General features: G+C 36.8%; 1 protein-coding gene across 4 annotated transcripts; it reads left to right on the top strand.

The window, feature by feature from the left end:
• Positions 1–873: 873 nt before the first annotated feature.
• Positions 874–16,844, top strand: LOC100181004 (low-density lipoprotein receptor-related protein 6-like). Of its 4 annotated transcripts, XM_018813031.2 has the most exons (22): positions 874–966; positions 1,885–1,985; positions 2,062–2,364; positions 3,235–3,429; positions 3,872–4,074; positions 4,877–5,017; positions 6,017–6,161; positions 6,377–6,527; positions 6,898–7,070; positions 7,481–7,661; positions 7,882–8,044; positions 8,628–8,776; positions 9,133–9,230; positions 9,425–9,623; positions 9,956–10,093; positions 10,687–10,829; positions 11,059–11,170; positions 11,788–11,918; positions 12,258–12,342; positions 14,068–14,106; positions 14,264–14,372; positions 15,011–16,844. In XM_018813031.2, exons 1-22 carry the CDS (start codon positions 888–890, stop codon positions 15,138–15,140), a joined length of 3,168 nt encoding a protein of 1,055 aa, XP_018668576.1. In that variant the 5' UTR covers positions 874–887; the 3' UTR covers positions 15,141–16,844. The 4 variants fall into 4 exon arrangements, with proteins under 4 accessions (XP_018668576.1, XP_026691268.1, XP_026691270.1 ...); XM_026835467.1 differs by lacking the exon at positions 14,068–14,106; XM_026835469.1 differs by lacking the exons at positions 874–966; positions 1,885–1,985; positions 2,062–2,364 and adding an exon at positions 2,778–2,861.
• The last annotated feature ends 35 nt before the right edge of the window (positions 16,845–16,879 follow it).

Raw genomic sequence — 16,879 nt, 5'->3', positions numbered from 1 at the left:
AGTTAACTAGTATAAGTAAAGTCGATTCATCATAATAGCTGTTAACTGAAATGCCTTTCATAAGGCTAGCAGTACCTGGCTGTCTACCGGATATGACTTATATTACGGTAGAATAATACAAAACGTCATACCTGTATACTATAGCAGTTGCTTTGCAGTGGCTGTCGGTACAAATAGAGCTGAGTCATTTGGTGAGCACAATGTAGGCTAGGTACAGCTTGCTTAGTGTGTAGTTAACTGGGCTTTATGTTCAGGCTCATATATCTTGGAGTTTAGTTTAATATCGTTCGATGAAAGCTGAACAAATATATTAATGTTAAAGCCCACCGTATGGATAAATGGCATTGAATTTGCGCCAAGACTGTTTTTAAGACATACGAATATACAGTAGCGCAGGGTAAGATGAATACCGTCAGCAAATAATATTTCACATTTTATAATTGTGTTTAGCAATTAATAACAACGTTCTTTTCGTCGTTGAAATACGGTTATATAATACTAAAACTATTTTCCGTTTACTGCTGCATGGATGTTAAAAATTAAACATTTACCATCTTACCCCAACCTATTATGATTACAAATCGACCAGTAGTAGGCTATACGTTTATGAATATACATAGCCATTTATACTTGTAGTTTTAAACAGGTATAACAAGACTCCGATTGCCTTCAGACTGAGCAGAATTGAAAACAGAAGCTCCATATAGAGTTACACGATTGAACGAAACTGGTTATAACGATGTTCTTACTTTGGTTAAGACTGTTAAGAATTGCAGGAAAGCGTATATGAGCTATAGCTGTACCTATACACTGTAAAAGTAAGAACTTGCAAAGGGGTTTTAAACTGCAGTACATTATATGGATGTTTTACAGGTTTTTATATAAAAATGCGAGGATTAGTTTTGTACTTTGTTTTTAGCAGTATTCTGTTAACCACTGTTGTAGAATGTAGTAACACCACGATGGGTAAGTGGAATCATTTAAGCAGTAGCCTTTACGTGTTTGATTGTCGAATTAGAATTGCCAATGTGAGAGATATAAATAATGTATGCTTACCGTTTTGCGTTTCAAAGGACAAATGAGATAATACGTTTTAAAGGACAAATAAGATAAATACTGTTAGCATCCGAATCCCATATTTCCTGATCGTGTTTTTTTTTAACAATTACAAACCCTATTTTAAAGTTGTGAGGTACGGTTTTATATTTCTACAAATATGCTTTGTTTACCATACCAAAATGTATTTAAAAACATGTCCAATTCCCCCCCAACCTACTATATAATTTTTCGTTTTCCGGGCAACTGGTGGAAAGCGAACAATAGCTGCGTCTTTGTAACGATAGGTTAACCAATGGTTCACAAAACGAAGCGTTATGTTTGTCTTTAAACAGCGCTGTTTGAACCAATGGAGCAAAACTATGTTGTTTTTTGACGTATTGTGACGTAATCATCTTAAGATTCCATCGCACCAACTTGAGATATTTTAATATTCTGTTACTTCTGCTACCGGGAATAATGTAAAATGTTCTTTTTTGACTCGTCTAATATAAACCTGTTATCATAATCTAATGTATTGTCTGCTATTTGGCAAGACTTTATCACGGTTTGAATTTGCAAATATTTATTTAAAACATATGTATAGAAGTGTGGGGTAAGATGGATACCATAAGCACACAACAGTCCGTATTTCCTGATGTTTTTTTACAATTAACAACGTTCTTTTAGAGTTGTGAGGATACGGTTATACATTTCTGTAAATATTTATTGTTTACTATTAAATACGATCATTTAAAAAGAACACGTGAGCCATCTTACCCCAGCCTACTATGTTGTAATGTGGAAAAATGTGCGTGTAAATAATGACCAAATATCGTCGTATTGCAGCCAATACAGCTGGAACGACTACGGCCACTATTGTGGACGTTGAAAATGTAACATCAACCACCATTGTACAGCAGAGTACGAATTACACTGAAACAACTGAGGTATAGACAAAGGGTTCGCGTATGACTTGTTGTATAGGATATACATAAACAAATATAAACAAACTTTTGTTCTTAGGCTGTTACGTCAACAATTCATGACGTCACCACACCGACTGTTGTTGCTATACAAATAACAACACCACGAACAATAGCACCAACAACGCAATCTCCTACAACGCAAGGGTTAAATGCTACAAATAATGGAAGTACAACAGAAATAGCTACAACCGGCCCAACTACAGCAATATCAACCACTGGTGTAACAACTGGCGGTGCAATTACGTCAGCAGCAGGAGTAACAACTACAACCGCAACGCCAGACGAGCATTTATTAATTTGGAGCGCCAGAGTCACTTTCACTTTCATCTTCTCAACTCAGGTAAAATTGTTATAAATACACTCCCGTTTTAACATTTTTTAGACCAGATTTGGCTCATTACCCCAATATTGTATATGCACATTCTATTCTATATATGGATGAGGTTCTACAGTGAGACATGCCACGAGACCTGGGATGTACCGTATAGTAGGTTCTAGAGTAATGGACAAACCCTCACCTAAATCTGAGGTCTCATAGCGTGCCTTGTCGTCCATATCGAATGGAACGTGCATATACAATGATCGGGTATAATGGACCAACTCGTGCCTAAATCTTAACACGACCCGTGTCTTGCAGTAGAACCTTACCTACACCACATATAAAAGAGGACACTCGTAAACTTTATGAGTGCCTCTCTCATCGGTGCTTATACATATGTGAATAAAAATATCAAATACTGGGACCATGCTCGGTCCACTATTTTTCCGAATACTTTGACTGTGCGTAAAGTTTCCCGCGTTTTTTGTTGCATTTAAATTTCCCACGTTTGAAAAACGGTGAGCTTAAATTTTAGGTTGTGGAATTTATCTATGTCAATCAACGGTATAAGCTGTATCTAATACATAACGATTTATGGGTTTAGCAGCTACGCTAATATTCACTTTATTGCCAAGATTTTACCTGAGTGTATTTACCACTTGTGTTCTTGCTACCACTTGTGTTCTTATTTCCTTATCTTCGTTTTAAAATTGATTAAATAAATGTAACCTATTTATCCTCACATGGCGGGACAATGACAGTCGTTATAACCGGGTGTTCGCTTTCATACACCTCGTGTCTGCTTAAAAGTTACCATGTATGTAACTCTATAGGTGTCAATTTAAGCTTTGCTATCGTATTCGCAGAGATAACTAAATTTTACGTTCCTAGTTTTGGAGATGCGAAATATACAGCGCCCACGCCGATGCATTGCAAGCCGTTGCATCAGACAAAAGCGTTTCCATTTCAAAATTATTGGTTGGTCAATTAAACTCTGAGTTCTGGAGTTTATCAGCAAACTACCATCGTAAATTTATCTACTATACGGACTACTACAGGAACTTTATTGGAGTTTACAATAAAAGAGTAAGATTTCTTTATTGATAATAATATGCCTATAACTACTTTTTGTTTAGGAAGCATTTTTCCTGTGTGCCTTGTGCTCAATACTTCTCGAGTTTTTGGAACCAAAAGCAACAAGAAAGTTAAATAGCTACAATTTAAGTGAAAATACAAATAAATAAGCATACATGTTTGCCTAAGGACATATACACCCACGATGGTAGCAGCTTGAATAGTTTAATTCAAGCCTAAATCTCAAACAAAAAGGTTGCATGGCGGGCCTCACTGTAGGGCCTCACCCATGATATAGAACAGAATGTGCATACACAATGTTGGGGTAATGGGCCAACCTTGGTCTAAATCCCTGGTCCAACGGCATGCCTCACTGGAGGACTTCACCGATAGGCCATACATAATAGGGATTTGTGTATATGCCAACGTAATGCTTAATATTTAATTTTTCCAGGATCGAACACATAAAAAACTGTACCAAGGGCTGGCTTATGGTATCGACAGTTTATCTGTGGATTGGGTCACAAACAATGTGTATTGGACAGACACTGATACTAAATGGATAATGATGGGAAACGAGGATTTGTCTAAAATCAAACACGTTGTAGCAATTGCAAGTAATGTGCCAGCAATAGTGGCCGTACATCCTCTGACCAGGTTGGTATTTAATGTATTTTTAACTTCCTTTTGGTTCGTTTTTGTTTCAGAATTTATCTGAACAGTATGTTTGTTAAGGTTTCGTGATAGTAAACAGAGATAGAAACACATACTTTCATAAAACAAATTGGTTGTAATATTACTGATTAATATAGTGCAGGAAAATCCTGGAAAGGCCCGCCTACCTTGTGTTTGGAACCTATGTTTATATTTACATATGTTAATTAATAATTATTTTACGAATGCAACATTACCTAATAACTTTTGTTGCAATGGCAACAGGCTGTCCATATTATAGCATTAGAATTAGAAAGATATATATGCTTACACAGAATGTAAGATGTGACCTTTCCTTTTAAACATATTTGAACAATACAATGCAATGCTAATATTGTGGTACCTGTATTGAATGTTAAACATATTTAAAGACATCTGCTTGAATAACTGATCATATATATACACAATGGTTACAGGTTGCAGGTTGACATTTGTCATTTACCAAACCAAATGTACCTATGTTTTATTGTGTAGGCAGTTAGGCAAATATTAAAAATGGTTAGGCTTCTAAAACATATTGTATCCAGGTTTTAAAATTAGATTAACCTCTAATGTTTCGCCAATGTCTGGCACATATTTGCTGTTCCATCTATTCATACTTAAACTTAATTGTATTAATACTTCTTATATTTTATGTTTTATTCTTATATATACTTTTAGCAGGCTAAGGGGGATTGTCCTTTCTTACCCCAAGTACTCCATTGTTTCGTATTACCCCACTTTACTATATACTTCTTGTACACAGAACCATTTATTGGTCCGAGGTTACTGTGGAGGAAGTTCGGTTACTTCAAAAAGGGATGGGTGAAAACAACGTAATTAAACTTCATTCATTCTACACAATCGTTTCAATTGATTCACTTATTATTGACGTGATTGAAAACAGGTGAATATTCTGTTTGTTCTGCATCGTGTTTAAGGATTTATAAAATTATCTGGCATTCCATTCTATGTATCCTATGTAGAGATATGCCAGAAGGCCTGATGGGATTTAAGCCAGAGTTGGCCCATTACCAAAACATCCAGGGCGCTATTCCTTAGAAATCATTGGTAAAGCCTTTAATTTTGAAAAACACAAATTATTACCACTATGCTAACTTTCTCTCTCATATAGGATTCACAAGCAATTAGATAGAAGTTATATGTAGGAAGGCATAAGATGTGGTTTGCTGTGTTATACAGTACTGAATACTTATGTTGTAACTTCCTGGTTTCACTATGTGTGTGTGTGTATTCTGTTCTGTTGTACTTTATGTGGGTGAGATCCTACAGTGTGGCACACCACAGCACCATTTAGCTGCATTGTGTAACTTTGTACCAGGGAATTTGTGGCAATTGTTGGTTTTGTAACCGTAACAACGTTTCAGCAGCCATACGGCTGGATATCAAAATATAAATAGTACTTTTTCGTATAAACAAACAATCTTGTATTGTGGCACAGTGGACAGCATGCCTGCCTGTAGCTCACTGGATATTGGTTCAAGGCTCGATACTGCAAGTATTTTTAGCACATATGTGGTTTTTGGAAAATGTGCAATTGTTTGAAACAGAATACAGTTCATGTGGTTGGCGATAGGTATATGTATTAGAAGTGTGAAAGATATCCTAAGATCTTAAAGGACCAATATTTTGTCTGCCATATGGTGAGGCAATATCAGGGCTATACAGCAAGGCATAACTTGACATTTATCACTACCAGTAAACCTTGATGATGTCTCCTCGTCATAGAGCAGAGCCACGCCGGTCCCTTATAATTGAAAACAAACTATTGCCATAAAATTTCTTTAGGATGATGTATTTAGGACTTATAATACACCTGGCAGCAACAGCATATACATTAGATATTATACTCAGTATCAGTAAATCTCTTCTGCATTTACCACAGAGTATATTGGGGTGAACGCATAGCCACCACCACTGCTGGTCAATACATTGCACGTGTACGTTCCATGTCTACAACCAACACTAGTGATATAAGGGTTGAACTAACAAGCAGTAATTCCTGGTTTATGGGATTGTCTGTGTACAAGGTAATACACATAAGTGTGTATAATGTATCTGTCTATAAGGTAAGACCTTGGGCTATGTGGCATTTTTCCCTTTCTTTATATATGGCTGACAATGTAGCCAACCCATTGGTGACCACTGGGTTGTAGCAATTGTCCCAAATGTCTTGCCCAAGGACACATACACCCACAATGGTGTATATATTCTTTGGTGCATTTTTTACCCAAACTATTTGCAGGATTTTCTGTACGTAGCGAACAGCCAGCAAATTTCTATTAACGTAGTGAATCGCACAAGCGGTCAAATCCACACAAATTACCTTCATCAGCGTAATGTTACTCCAAGGACTGTAGTTGTTTATTCACCCGATGTTCAACCACAAACTACAAGTAAGAATGGTTGAATGGAAGGTTTAAGGGAATTTAGAGTCCTACTAAAATTCTGGTTAAATAGAGGTTTTTAAATAAATTTAATTTTTTCTGAATTTGTTGCCGAATACAATTTTAAGTTATTTTAGAGTTTTACTGTAATCTCCACTTGTCCACTGTCCAGTCAAATTGTCATTAAGTTAAAACAGATAGGGCAAATCCTGTATTAAATAACTGTTGATTTACCCGTATATATATAATTTAAAGCAATAGCTGTGGCTCTGCTTGTTTGTGTAGGCACATACCTATACCTGGTTTGCTGATGGCGTAACTCTGAAATTGTAGACAATAACAATAAAATAAATGCATTCACTTTAAAATCTTTGCACAGATCCTTGCTCTGCAATGCAATGTTCCCATCTCTGCACACCAACAAACACAAGTGCTAAGTGCGTATGTACCACCGGCTATCAATTGATGGCTGATGGGAAATCATGTTCAGTTGAATTAATACCTGATAACTTCTTTCTACTGTCAGACTCAACACATGGAAAAATATATCAAGTAAGTCATTACCACAAGTTTACATTTACTTTACTTAAAAGCTTTGGTGTTTTATTGTGTTTCACTTACCCAATTTAATAACATAACTGGGGCCATAGCACAGTGCTTAGGCGCTTGCACTGTAAACAAAAGGTACTGGGTCCAAGACTTGATGTTGGCACATGTATTCTTTAGGGAGGTTATGGTAATTGCTACAATCTAATGATTCATTGTGGGTTGTTCAAATTGTCAGTCATACAACAAAAAGGATAATAACTAAGAAAAATTATCACTCATTTAGTTACATACGTGGTGACTTGTAAGCTGGCACGAGGAGTATGAAACAGAACACCCATGTTATAACGACTGTCTTAACTTTATTAAATCATTATAACTTTTAATCTGACTAAACATAACATCTAATTTCAAAGGTTCAGTTTGACGTCCCAACCACTTTTGCCTCATTGCCACTTTCAAACGTGGGGAAACCCCACTCGGTGGATTATGATGAAGCCACCGAGAAGTTGTATTGGTCCGATTCACAAAACAAACGAATATCAAGAAGTGACTTGAATGGAGATAATATGGAAATCTTTATGGATAATGTTAACGGTTAGTGTTTAATTTTTTAATTTTAATCGAATATCTCAATTCCATAATTATATAGGAGTGATATAAATACTACTTCGTAGAAAACTGTGGATTTTGTTTTATTTAAGCTTTTAAAACTGCTTTTAATTGTTAGGGTTATATATATATGACAAAATTGTGATCCAATTAAAAAAACACTGTAAAACTCAGCAATAATATGTTACATTTTTATCCATTTCAGCTTATTCAATCGCCATCGACCCAGTATCAAGAAATCTTTACTTTGCCGATGCAGTAACCGATTCAATAGTAGTCATGTCACTGGATATAGCGAACGTATCAAAGGTGTTGCAAGTCCATGATATGAACAGAGTGTGGGAGCTGCACGTTGATGCTAAACTTGGGTGATTATGGAGTTTAAATGTGGATGATTGTAACTTATGTGGATGAGTTATCATGTGTGTAACTTATTTATCTTCCCATGGCGGCGCAACGACTTTAAATGTGGATGGGTGTAACTTTTTATGAATGAGGTACCGTGTATGTAACCTATTTATTCTCGCGTTGAGGAGCAACAACAGTCGTTATAACACAGGTGTTCTGTTTTATACGCCTTGTGCCCATTTATAAGTTACCACGTCTGTAACTTACTTTTTCTCGCATGGCGGGGCAACGACAGTCGTTATAACACGGTTGTTTTGTTTTATACACCTTGTGCCCGCTTACCACATATGTAACTTTGTGGGTGATTGTTTGATTGACAACCGGTTAGTGATCACTAGGTTGGAGCAATTGTCGTTAAGTATCTTGCTCAAGCACACATACACCCACAATGGTGGCAGCATGTCACAGTCTGTTCTTGTCTATTTTAAGAGAATATAGTTTAAAAGTGGATTAATTGTATACATACCCTACTACACATCTAACACTTTTCACCTACATTACATTACAAGTACTCATATACCAAACAAGCTTCTTCACCCACAGCAAAATATTCTGGTCTGACTGGGGTCAACAATTAGCCGGAACAACCAACTACCTTGGGTTAATTGAATCTGTAAACCTGGATGGTTCAGGCAGAAGTGTGTTAGTTAACCTAACAACTGAACCCCATGGTTTAACTACTGATACAGAGGGTAGGTGGATGGTTGTTATAATGTCTTTATATTACTTTTTACCCGTTGGAAATTTTACCTGAAAACAGTATGGTGTTGGTTTCCCAGCCCACAGAGAGAAATAGCTTGGGGTAATGAGCCAGCTCTGGCCTAAAACTACTCAAAGCAATTGCCCTTTAGCGTCTTACCCAAAGACACATACGACATACACCCAAAATGGTGGCAGCGTTTAGCCTTGAACCTGTATCGTCTATTCTAGAGGCGAGCACTCCAACCACTGTGTCTCTAAATGACAGGACTTTGTTATGGGGAACTAATAATCTCGTACTTTCTGAACAGTTGAATCGCAGTATTCTTAATTATGTTTACCATTCCAGGTCAAGTATTATATTGGAGCGAGGCAAGTACAGGTAAAGTTGGATGGTACAATCTAATAACGAAGAAAAGTGGTTCAGTTTCACTTGGATTTAAAAAGGTAATAACCTAACCAGAACTAATTTATTATAAATTATAAGAAAACACATTATTTATAAATACATGTATAAGTATATTAGTATAACATACCATAAAAAGTTAAGTGTAAAATAAGTGAAATAGCTTGGTTAAAAAGCATAAAAAGTTTCTACATGTTAAACAGCAACGACTAAATAAACATTTTCCTTTCCACAGCCGAATCTAATGCTTGGTATTGAATATTATGCTGGTTATGTGTACGTAACCGACACCAACCAAAACTCGCTTCATAAAATACCAACGGTTGATATTATTGCCGGGAATGTAACTTCTACCAGCGTGAGTGTTTATGGTCCGGCGATATTCTTCGATTTGTCGGCAGTGAAATACTTCTCTAAATCTGATCTTCCAACGAGTAAGATAGGTGTTTTTATCAATTAACAAATGGGGTTACTAAGGTTACATGGGTGTTGGGGGTCATAACATTATGGGTGACCTCCAAAACCCCAGTTTTAACCCCACCCACCAACAACAGATTTTACCCTGCTGTTAGATGTCTATACAAACAAGTTGAGGCAAAGTCTATTGCATTCACCACATTAATCAATGAGGTTCCCTATGTCTATGTTTGACAACTATAGGTGGAACTGCATTTCAGCAATGTGGCCATAGGATTTAGTCCAGAGTTGGGCCATCACCCAACCAGTCATATACACCTCACTTTAATTTAATATCCTACATTCCCAGGTATTACACCTTGCAGCACTAACCGAGGAGGTTGCCCACAAATATGTCTTCCAACACCAACAGGCCACCAGTGTGAATGCGCTGATCATCATACTTATATAGCTGGTAACAATACGTGTGTGCCACACCATACTAAAGGTAGGCTGTTAATTGATTACTTCTGTGCATTGTGTTCTGTGTAAGTTTTTGTAGACGACCTGGGTTCTAGGGGTGGCCCATTAGTTTAGTGGTTCCTTTTTAGCTTTGGAAATCTTCATAAGATTTTAGGGACAGTATATATGACATTGTATATGTATGGGTTCTAAGCTCGTCGCTGCTACCATTGTGTAGATAAGTGTCTTTGGGCAGAACATTTAACTGCAATGCTAACTTGTAGCCGGGCACGAGATATGAAACAAAACACTAATGTTAAAGGCTGTCGCTGCCCGCCATGCGATGATAACAAGTTACAATCATTCTATCATATTATATGGATAGTGTCATTCATAGTAGGGTAGGGGAAGACGGGACATCTTTTGCAAATAACATCTAAATATCCTGATCGTGTTTTATACAGTTAACAACGATCTATGGACTCATCAGGATACAGTTTTATAATTCTTTGAATTTTCTTTGTTTACTTCCAAATGAGATGAGAAAATGGAATGAAAAGGTGTCTCTTTCCCCCCTTCCTACTATATATTAATATATATATACAAAAAAAAAAAGATATTAAAACATTAAACTTTCAGATGAAATCCGCCCAACATTCGGCTCAACTTGTCCTTCTGAACTTCAAGTTTACTCCTTGGACAAATGCTCCACCACAGCTTTTGTAAACTACACTGTCCCTACTGCTACCGATAACTCAGGAACAGTTGTGATAAAGGCAAATGTAAGTGGCTTGTATGTATATAGGCGACAAACCTGGGGTGGCAGGGTGGGCAGGCCGACCTCAGAATTTTCAGCAAAGAGGTTAACAATACAGTACTTAACAATTACAACCAATAAGTTAAAAACATTTTCCTCCGTGTGTTTATGGGATTATGTTGCTTGTAGTATTTTGAATGTTATTCAAAACATAAAACCATAATATAAGTATGGTAACTCCCCCCCCCTGCCAGGTAAAAGGTACACCCCCTTACTTGCTACCAGAAGGAACTCATTTCTTTCAATACAAAGCTCAAGATCTCAGTGGAAACCTTGCTATCTGTTCGTTTATTGTCAGGATAAACAGTAAGTGGATTCTAGTTTGTTTAAAAGGAAAGGATATAAAAGTATTTTCTTATTTTAGTTTGGTCCCAAATCCAAGGTTCCATAGTGTGACCGCTGTAAGTTGATTCTAGTGTGTATTTAAGAAAAAGATATATTTAATATTTATTACTGTTAGAATGGTAATGACTAATCAACCAACTGTGACCTCACTGTAGGACCTCACCCAAGTAGAATAGAACGTGCATTTACAATGTTGGGGTAATGGGCCAACTCTGGTCTAAATCCCAGGTCTCATGGCATGCCTCACTGTAGGACCTCACCCATATAGAATAGAACGTGCATTTACAATGTTGGGGTAATGTGCCAACTCTGGTCTAAACCCCGAGTTCCATGGCATGCCTCACTGTAGGACCTCACCCATATAGAATAGAATGTGCATATATAATGTTGGGATAATGGGCCAACTCTGGTCTAAATCCCAGGTTTCATAGGGTGCCTCGCTGGAGGACTTTACCCATACAGAATAAAATGTTCATATACAATTTTAGGGTAATAAGCCGACCCTGGTCTACTATACAGAATATAATGATATTTATTTGAGAAAATAAACTGAGTATCTAACCCAAGTCCCACCACAGGCATCACTTGCATCAGTCCTGCATCCAACATAATACCAGAAGGAGCCACACAAAGTTTGCCGTCATGTGGTTTAAACTATGGGTCTACCATCAATGTAACTTGTGCTGGGGAAGCAAACCCAAGGTTCCAGGTGGGTTTGACGCCGTGGTTGCTCGGTTGTAATTAAATGGTATTCTATGCTGTTAACATTGCGGGTGTATCCATATGTGTCTTAGACACTTAATAGCAATTGCTCCAGCTCTTTGGACACTTATTGTCATTTATTCCGGAAAATATCAGGTGGGGGGTGTATGAAACACGAGGTGTATGAAACAAAGTTACAAAACACCTGTGTTATACGACTGTACAAAATAGAAATACCGAAAAACAACAGTTGTTATAAAGCAGAAATACAAAACTCATCCCCTGAAAGGCCTTCATACATAAGAAACCTTTTGTTTTGGAATAAATGAATGTCTTTTACCCACAGTATGAGTGTACAAGTGGTAGAATGTGGGAAGCTAATGGTATTGTGTCGTGCGATAAACTACTAAGTACGACTACAACTGTATCAGGTTAGTGGGGTATTAGATATTATTGTACAGTAGGGTGGGGGAAGATGGGACACCTTTTAGCTCCATTATCTCGTTCCGTTTAGTAGTAAACAAAAAATATTCAAAGAATCATAAATTATATCCTCGCTACTCCCATAGACCGTTGTTAATTGTTTAAAACACGATAAGGATATTTGTATATTATGTGTTAAAGGTGTCCCATCTCCCCCACCCTACCATATATTAATATGTGGCTTTAGTTAAATCCATATTTTGGTCTGGTTCTGTAGCTCAGTGGTTAGGCGCTTGCATCGCAACCAAAGGTTACCAGGTTCGAAGCTTGACGCTGCTACAATTGTGGCTTTGTCGGCGAATGTGTAAAACACTTAACGAACATTGCTACAACCCAGTGGTCACTTTTTGGTTGTAGCACCCTGGATGTTAAGGTTATTGGGAAGACAACATCATACATACATATATATATATATGCATATACACATTGTCCTACATTGCATGAGTTTGTATTTGTAATAGTTAGTCCTTATCTGCATGGTTTTAGTTAAAGTGGTTTTTTTCTTGGCTGTTTTTTAGTGTTGGTGTTATGTAAGCATGAGGTGTTTTATATGTAACAGTGTTCTCCAACTTGTATTACGTGAATGTGTGTAGCATGTCTGAAATAACTGTCCAATGCTATAGCATAGTGCCTGCCTCCAATCGTATGGTTTGAGGCTCAATGTTGTTACCACTGTGGCTGTATGTGTCCTTACAACACTTAACAGTTTTACTAAAGGCGAGCAGGTGTATGAAACAAAACACCGGCGCTGTAACGACTTTCGTTGCCCGCCATTTGAGGATAAATAAGTTACATACGTGGTAACTTGTAAGTGGACACGATGTGTATAAAACAGAACACCCGTGTTATAACGACTGTCGTTGCTCCGCCATGCGAGGATAAATAAGTTACATACGTGGTAACTTGTAAGCTGACACGAGGTGTATATAACAGAACACCCATGTTATAACGACTTTCGCTGCTCCGCTATTTGAGGATAATTAAGTTACATACGTGGTAACTTGTAAGCTGACACGAGGTGTATATAACAGAACACCTATGTTATAACGACTTTCGCTGCTCCGCCATTTGAGGATAAATAAGTTGCATACGTGGTAACTTGTAAGGGGACACGAGGTGTATATAACAGAACACCCATGTTATAACGACTTTCGCTGCTCCGCTATTTGAGGATAATTAAGTTACATACATGGTAACTTTTAAGCTGACACGATGTGTATATAACAGAACACCCGTGTTATAACGACTTTCGTTGCCCCGCCATTTGAGGATAAATAAGTTGCATACATGGTAACTTGTAAGGGGACACGAGGTGTATAAAACAGAACACCTATGTTATAACAACTGTCGCTGCTCCGCTATGTGAGGATAATTAAGTTACATACATGGTAACTTTTAAGCTGACACGATGTGTATATAACAGAACACCCGTGTTATAACGACTTTCGTTGCCCCGCCATTTGAGGATAAATAAGTTACATATGTGGTAAATTGTAAGTGGGCACGAGGTGTGTGAAACAGAACACCCGTGTCATAACGACTGTCGTTGTCCGCCATGCGATGATAGATAAGTTACATTTATTACTTTTTTTTCTGTTGCTGCCACAAAATCTTGGAAAACACTGAAATATTATTACTATCCTTATCTTGTTTTAGTGCTTACTTTTTTCTAGGTGTGACAAAAGTAACTGTTTCCGAACCAATTACGAAATGTAGGTACAAATGTTGATTTGGTTGTAATAATTATTTTCCTGCTTGCATGGCTAACAGTAGAACAAACTACCAAAACTGCTTCCATCAGTTCAAGTTATACAATTGCTACAAGCATTCAACTGCAAACAATTGGCAACAATACCTTTTATTCAACAGTAGTTCCTTTGTCAAGAAAACCTTCATCAACATCGGGTGGAATTATCGCGTTAATTGTTATAATGGTTATTCTGGCTCTGGCTGCCGTTGGTATTTTCTTGGCTTACAGGTGAATGAAACATAAGGTGTACGTAGTATATAGTTTACAGAAATGTATGTTTTAAATAGTAATGTTATTTATTATTTAACATAATTTTTTACTGAAAGATCAAATTTTTAATCCGCTATCCAGAAATGCATGTCTTTCGTGATAATGTTATTCAGCATACCTTAATTTTTATTTAACTTTGGAATATGGTGGCAAAGATCAAATTATTGACACTATACAAAGAGGAAGGAATCAACAGCAAAACGACAGTCGTTAAAATATATAAAAGTAAGGCAACGAGCATCAGTTGGATAAGTTAAGAAGTAGCAGCGGTGGGATTTGAACCCGGCACCATTAAAAGTTATGTGAGATAATGGAGATTGTATATACTGTTAGACAGTGTAAAACCGGTTAGTACAGTGTATTTTTTTACTTGCTTGGTGCAGTAACTGAAAGTAACATCAGATATTAATATGATGTGATTGGCAAATTAGGCATGGTTTGTATATTAAGGATTTATTATGTGTTTATTAATATTACCTAGATCTGTGTTTAATTTATTCAACATTTTCTGATTTTAAAATTAATGTTTACATTATACATACAACTACACATTCATTCATTTATTATTTATCCCTAATATTAATACATATATACAGGTACAAGCGCACGTTTAGAGGTGTTATATTTTGGAAGCGTGGTGAAGACGCAGTTCAATTAACGGAAACCAATTATTGTTCACCCGAACATGACACTTATTCAACCAGCAATATTTACGTCACGTACTAATGTGTTGCGTCATAATGCGTAATAAAACATTGCGGAGTAATAGAATCACAGTACCCCCAATTTACCGAAATACATGCATTTTTCCTGCATTATTTAGGCACAGTTTGCCGTTCGATTTACCTTTTCGTAAATATGGGTTGTTCTCCTGGGTTTCTATGACTTTGCATCGTATTTTTTAAGCTCGTACTAACATACGTCATTTAATGACGTTGCACTTCGATTTTCCCGAGTTAATCACGCCTTTATATTCTTTGTTGTTCCCGAAGCGTCTTTATTTACTTTTATATGCAATAACCTCGGAATCTGTAACATTTTAACTCTAGGGTTAAATAGTACTGTGGGGTAAGATGGTTCATGTTGGCACATAATATCCCATGTTCACTAAATCCAGTCTCAATAATTAACAACTCTCTTTTAGTGTTGTCAGCATAAGGATATAACTCTGTAAAAAAACTACCAAATGGGACGATAAAAGGGAAAACATAACCCATACCCCAATACACTTCATGGTTTCCATTTCTTCAAACCTTTGCAGTTTTATTCTTCACGCAGTAAGTTACCACAACATTTTGTCGTATTTTAACCTTTTTTAATGGAATGGTGGTCACTAATAAGTTTCCCATATTATCAGCCATATACAGAAAACCAATCACCCACAAAGTTACATACGTGGTAACTTTTAAGCAGGCACGAGGTGTATGAAACAAAACACCCGTGTTATAACTACAGCACTTTTATAATTAATACCAAACTAGTTTTATTTATATGCAGAAAGTATTCTATAGTTTGTATACAGTCTTGGTACTTAATTGTAATTGGTGATACTTGTGTTTTATATGCACTGTTTTTTTAAGTGTTGTTACCATGCATGTTATAATTCTTGTATTTGCTCTGCTGATAAAAATGGTAGACCTATAGTAGGGTGGGGAAGATGGGACACTTTTTTGTTCTATTCCCCCCCCCCATTTGGTTGTAAACAAGGAACATTCAAAGAATTATAAAATCATATCTTCACGACTTCCATAGACCGTTGTTAATTGTTTAAAACATGATCAGGATATTTAGATATTATGTCTTAAAGGTGCCCATCTCACTCTAAGTTGGTTTACTATTTTACCAAAAACTTTTATCACCAGAAGAGCAATTTTAGAGTTTAGTAACTTGGGGCAAGATGGTTGAAGTTTTGTTCTCTTGTATCTTCCCATGTTCCCCCTTACCAGTTGGTATTAGAAAACATTATTTACAGAATTGTGTAACGGTATCCATCTTGTCCTAACCTACTATATTGTAGGGTGGGGGAAGATGGGACACCTTTAGCACATAATATCCTGATCGTGTTTCAATGAATTAACAACGGTCCATGGGAGACGTGAGGCTACGGTTTTATAACTATTTAAATGTTGTTTGTTTACTACTGAATGGGACGAGAAAATAGAATATAAAGCTGTACCATCTTGCTCCACCCTACTGTATGTTTTTATTGTTACAGAATTTATTTTTCCGCTGTGGAGTTGAATGTGTTTGTATTTTTTGTGTTTTATGAGCTGTATTATCCTCTTGTACTCGACTTCTGCCTTGCTATTCTACGTGGGTGAGGCCATACGACCTACAGCATTTAGGACCTGTTATTTGTGCCAGGGTTGGCCTACAAACCCAATTAGTCTGCCTTGAAACCTATTCAAATTACACAAATCCGATTTTCCATAGATTTGTATTTCCCATGCAAATTGTCATAGGTT

The sequence above is a fragment of the Ciona intestinalis genome, chromosome 8 (assembly GCF_000224145.3).
Source record: "Ciona intestinalis chromosome 8, KH, whole genome shotgun sequence".
Classification (NCBI taxonomy): Eukaryota; Metazoa; Chordata; class Ascidiacea; order Phlebobranchia; family Cionidae; genus Ciona; species Ciona intestinalis.
This window is presented reverse-complemented; position numbering and strand designations above follow the sequence as displayed.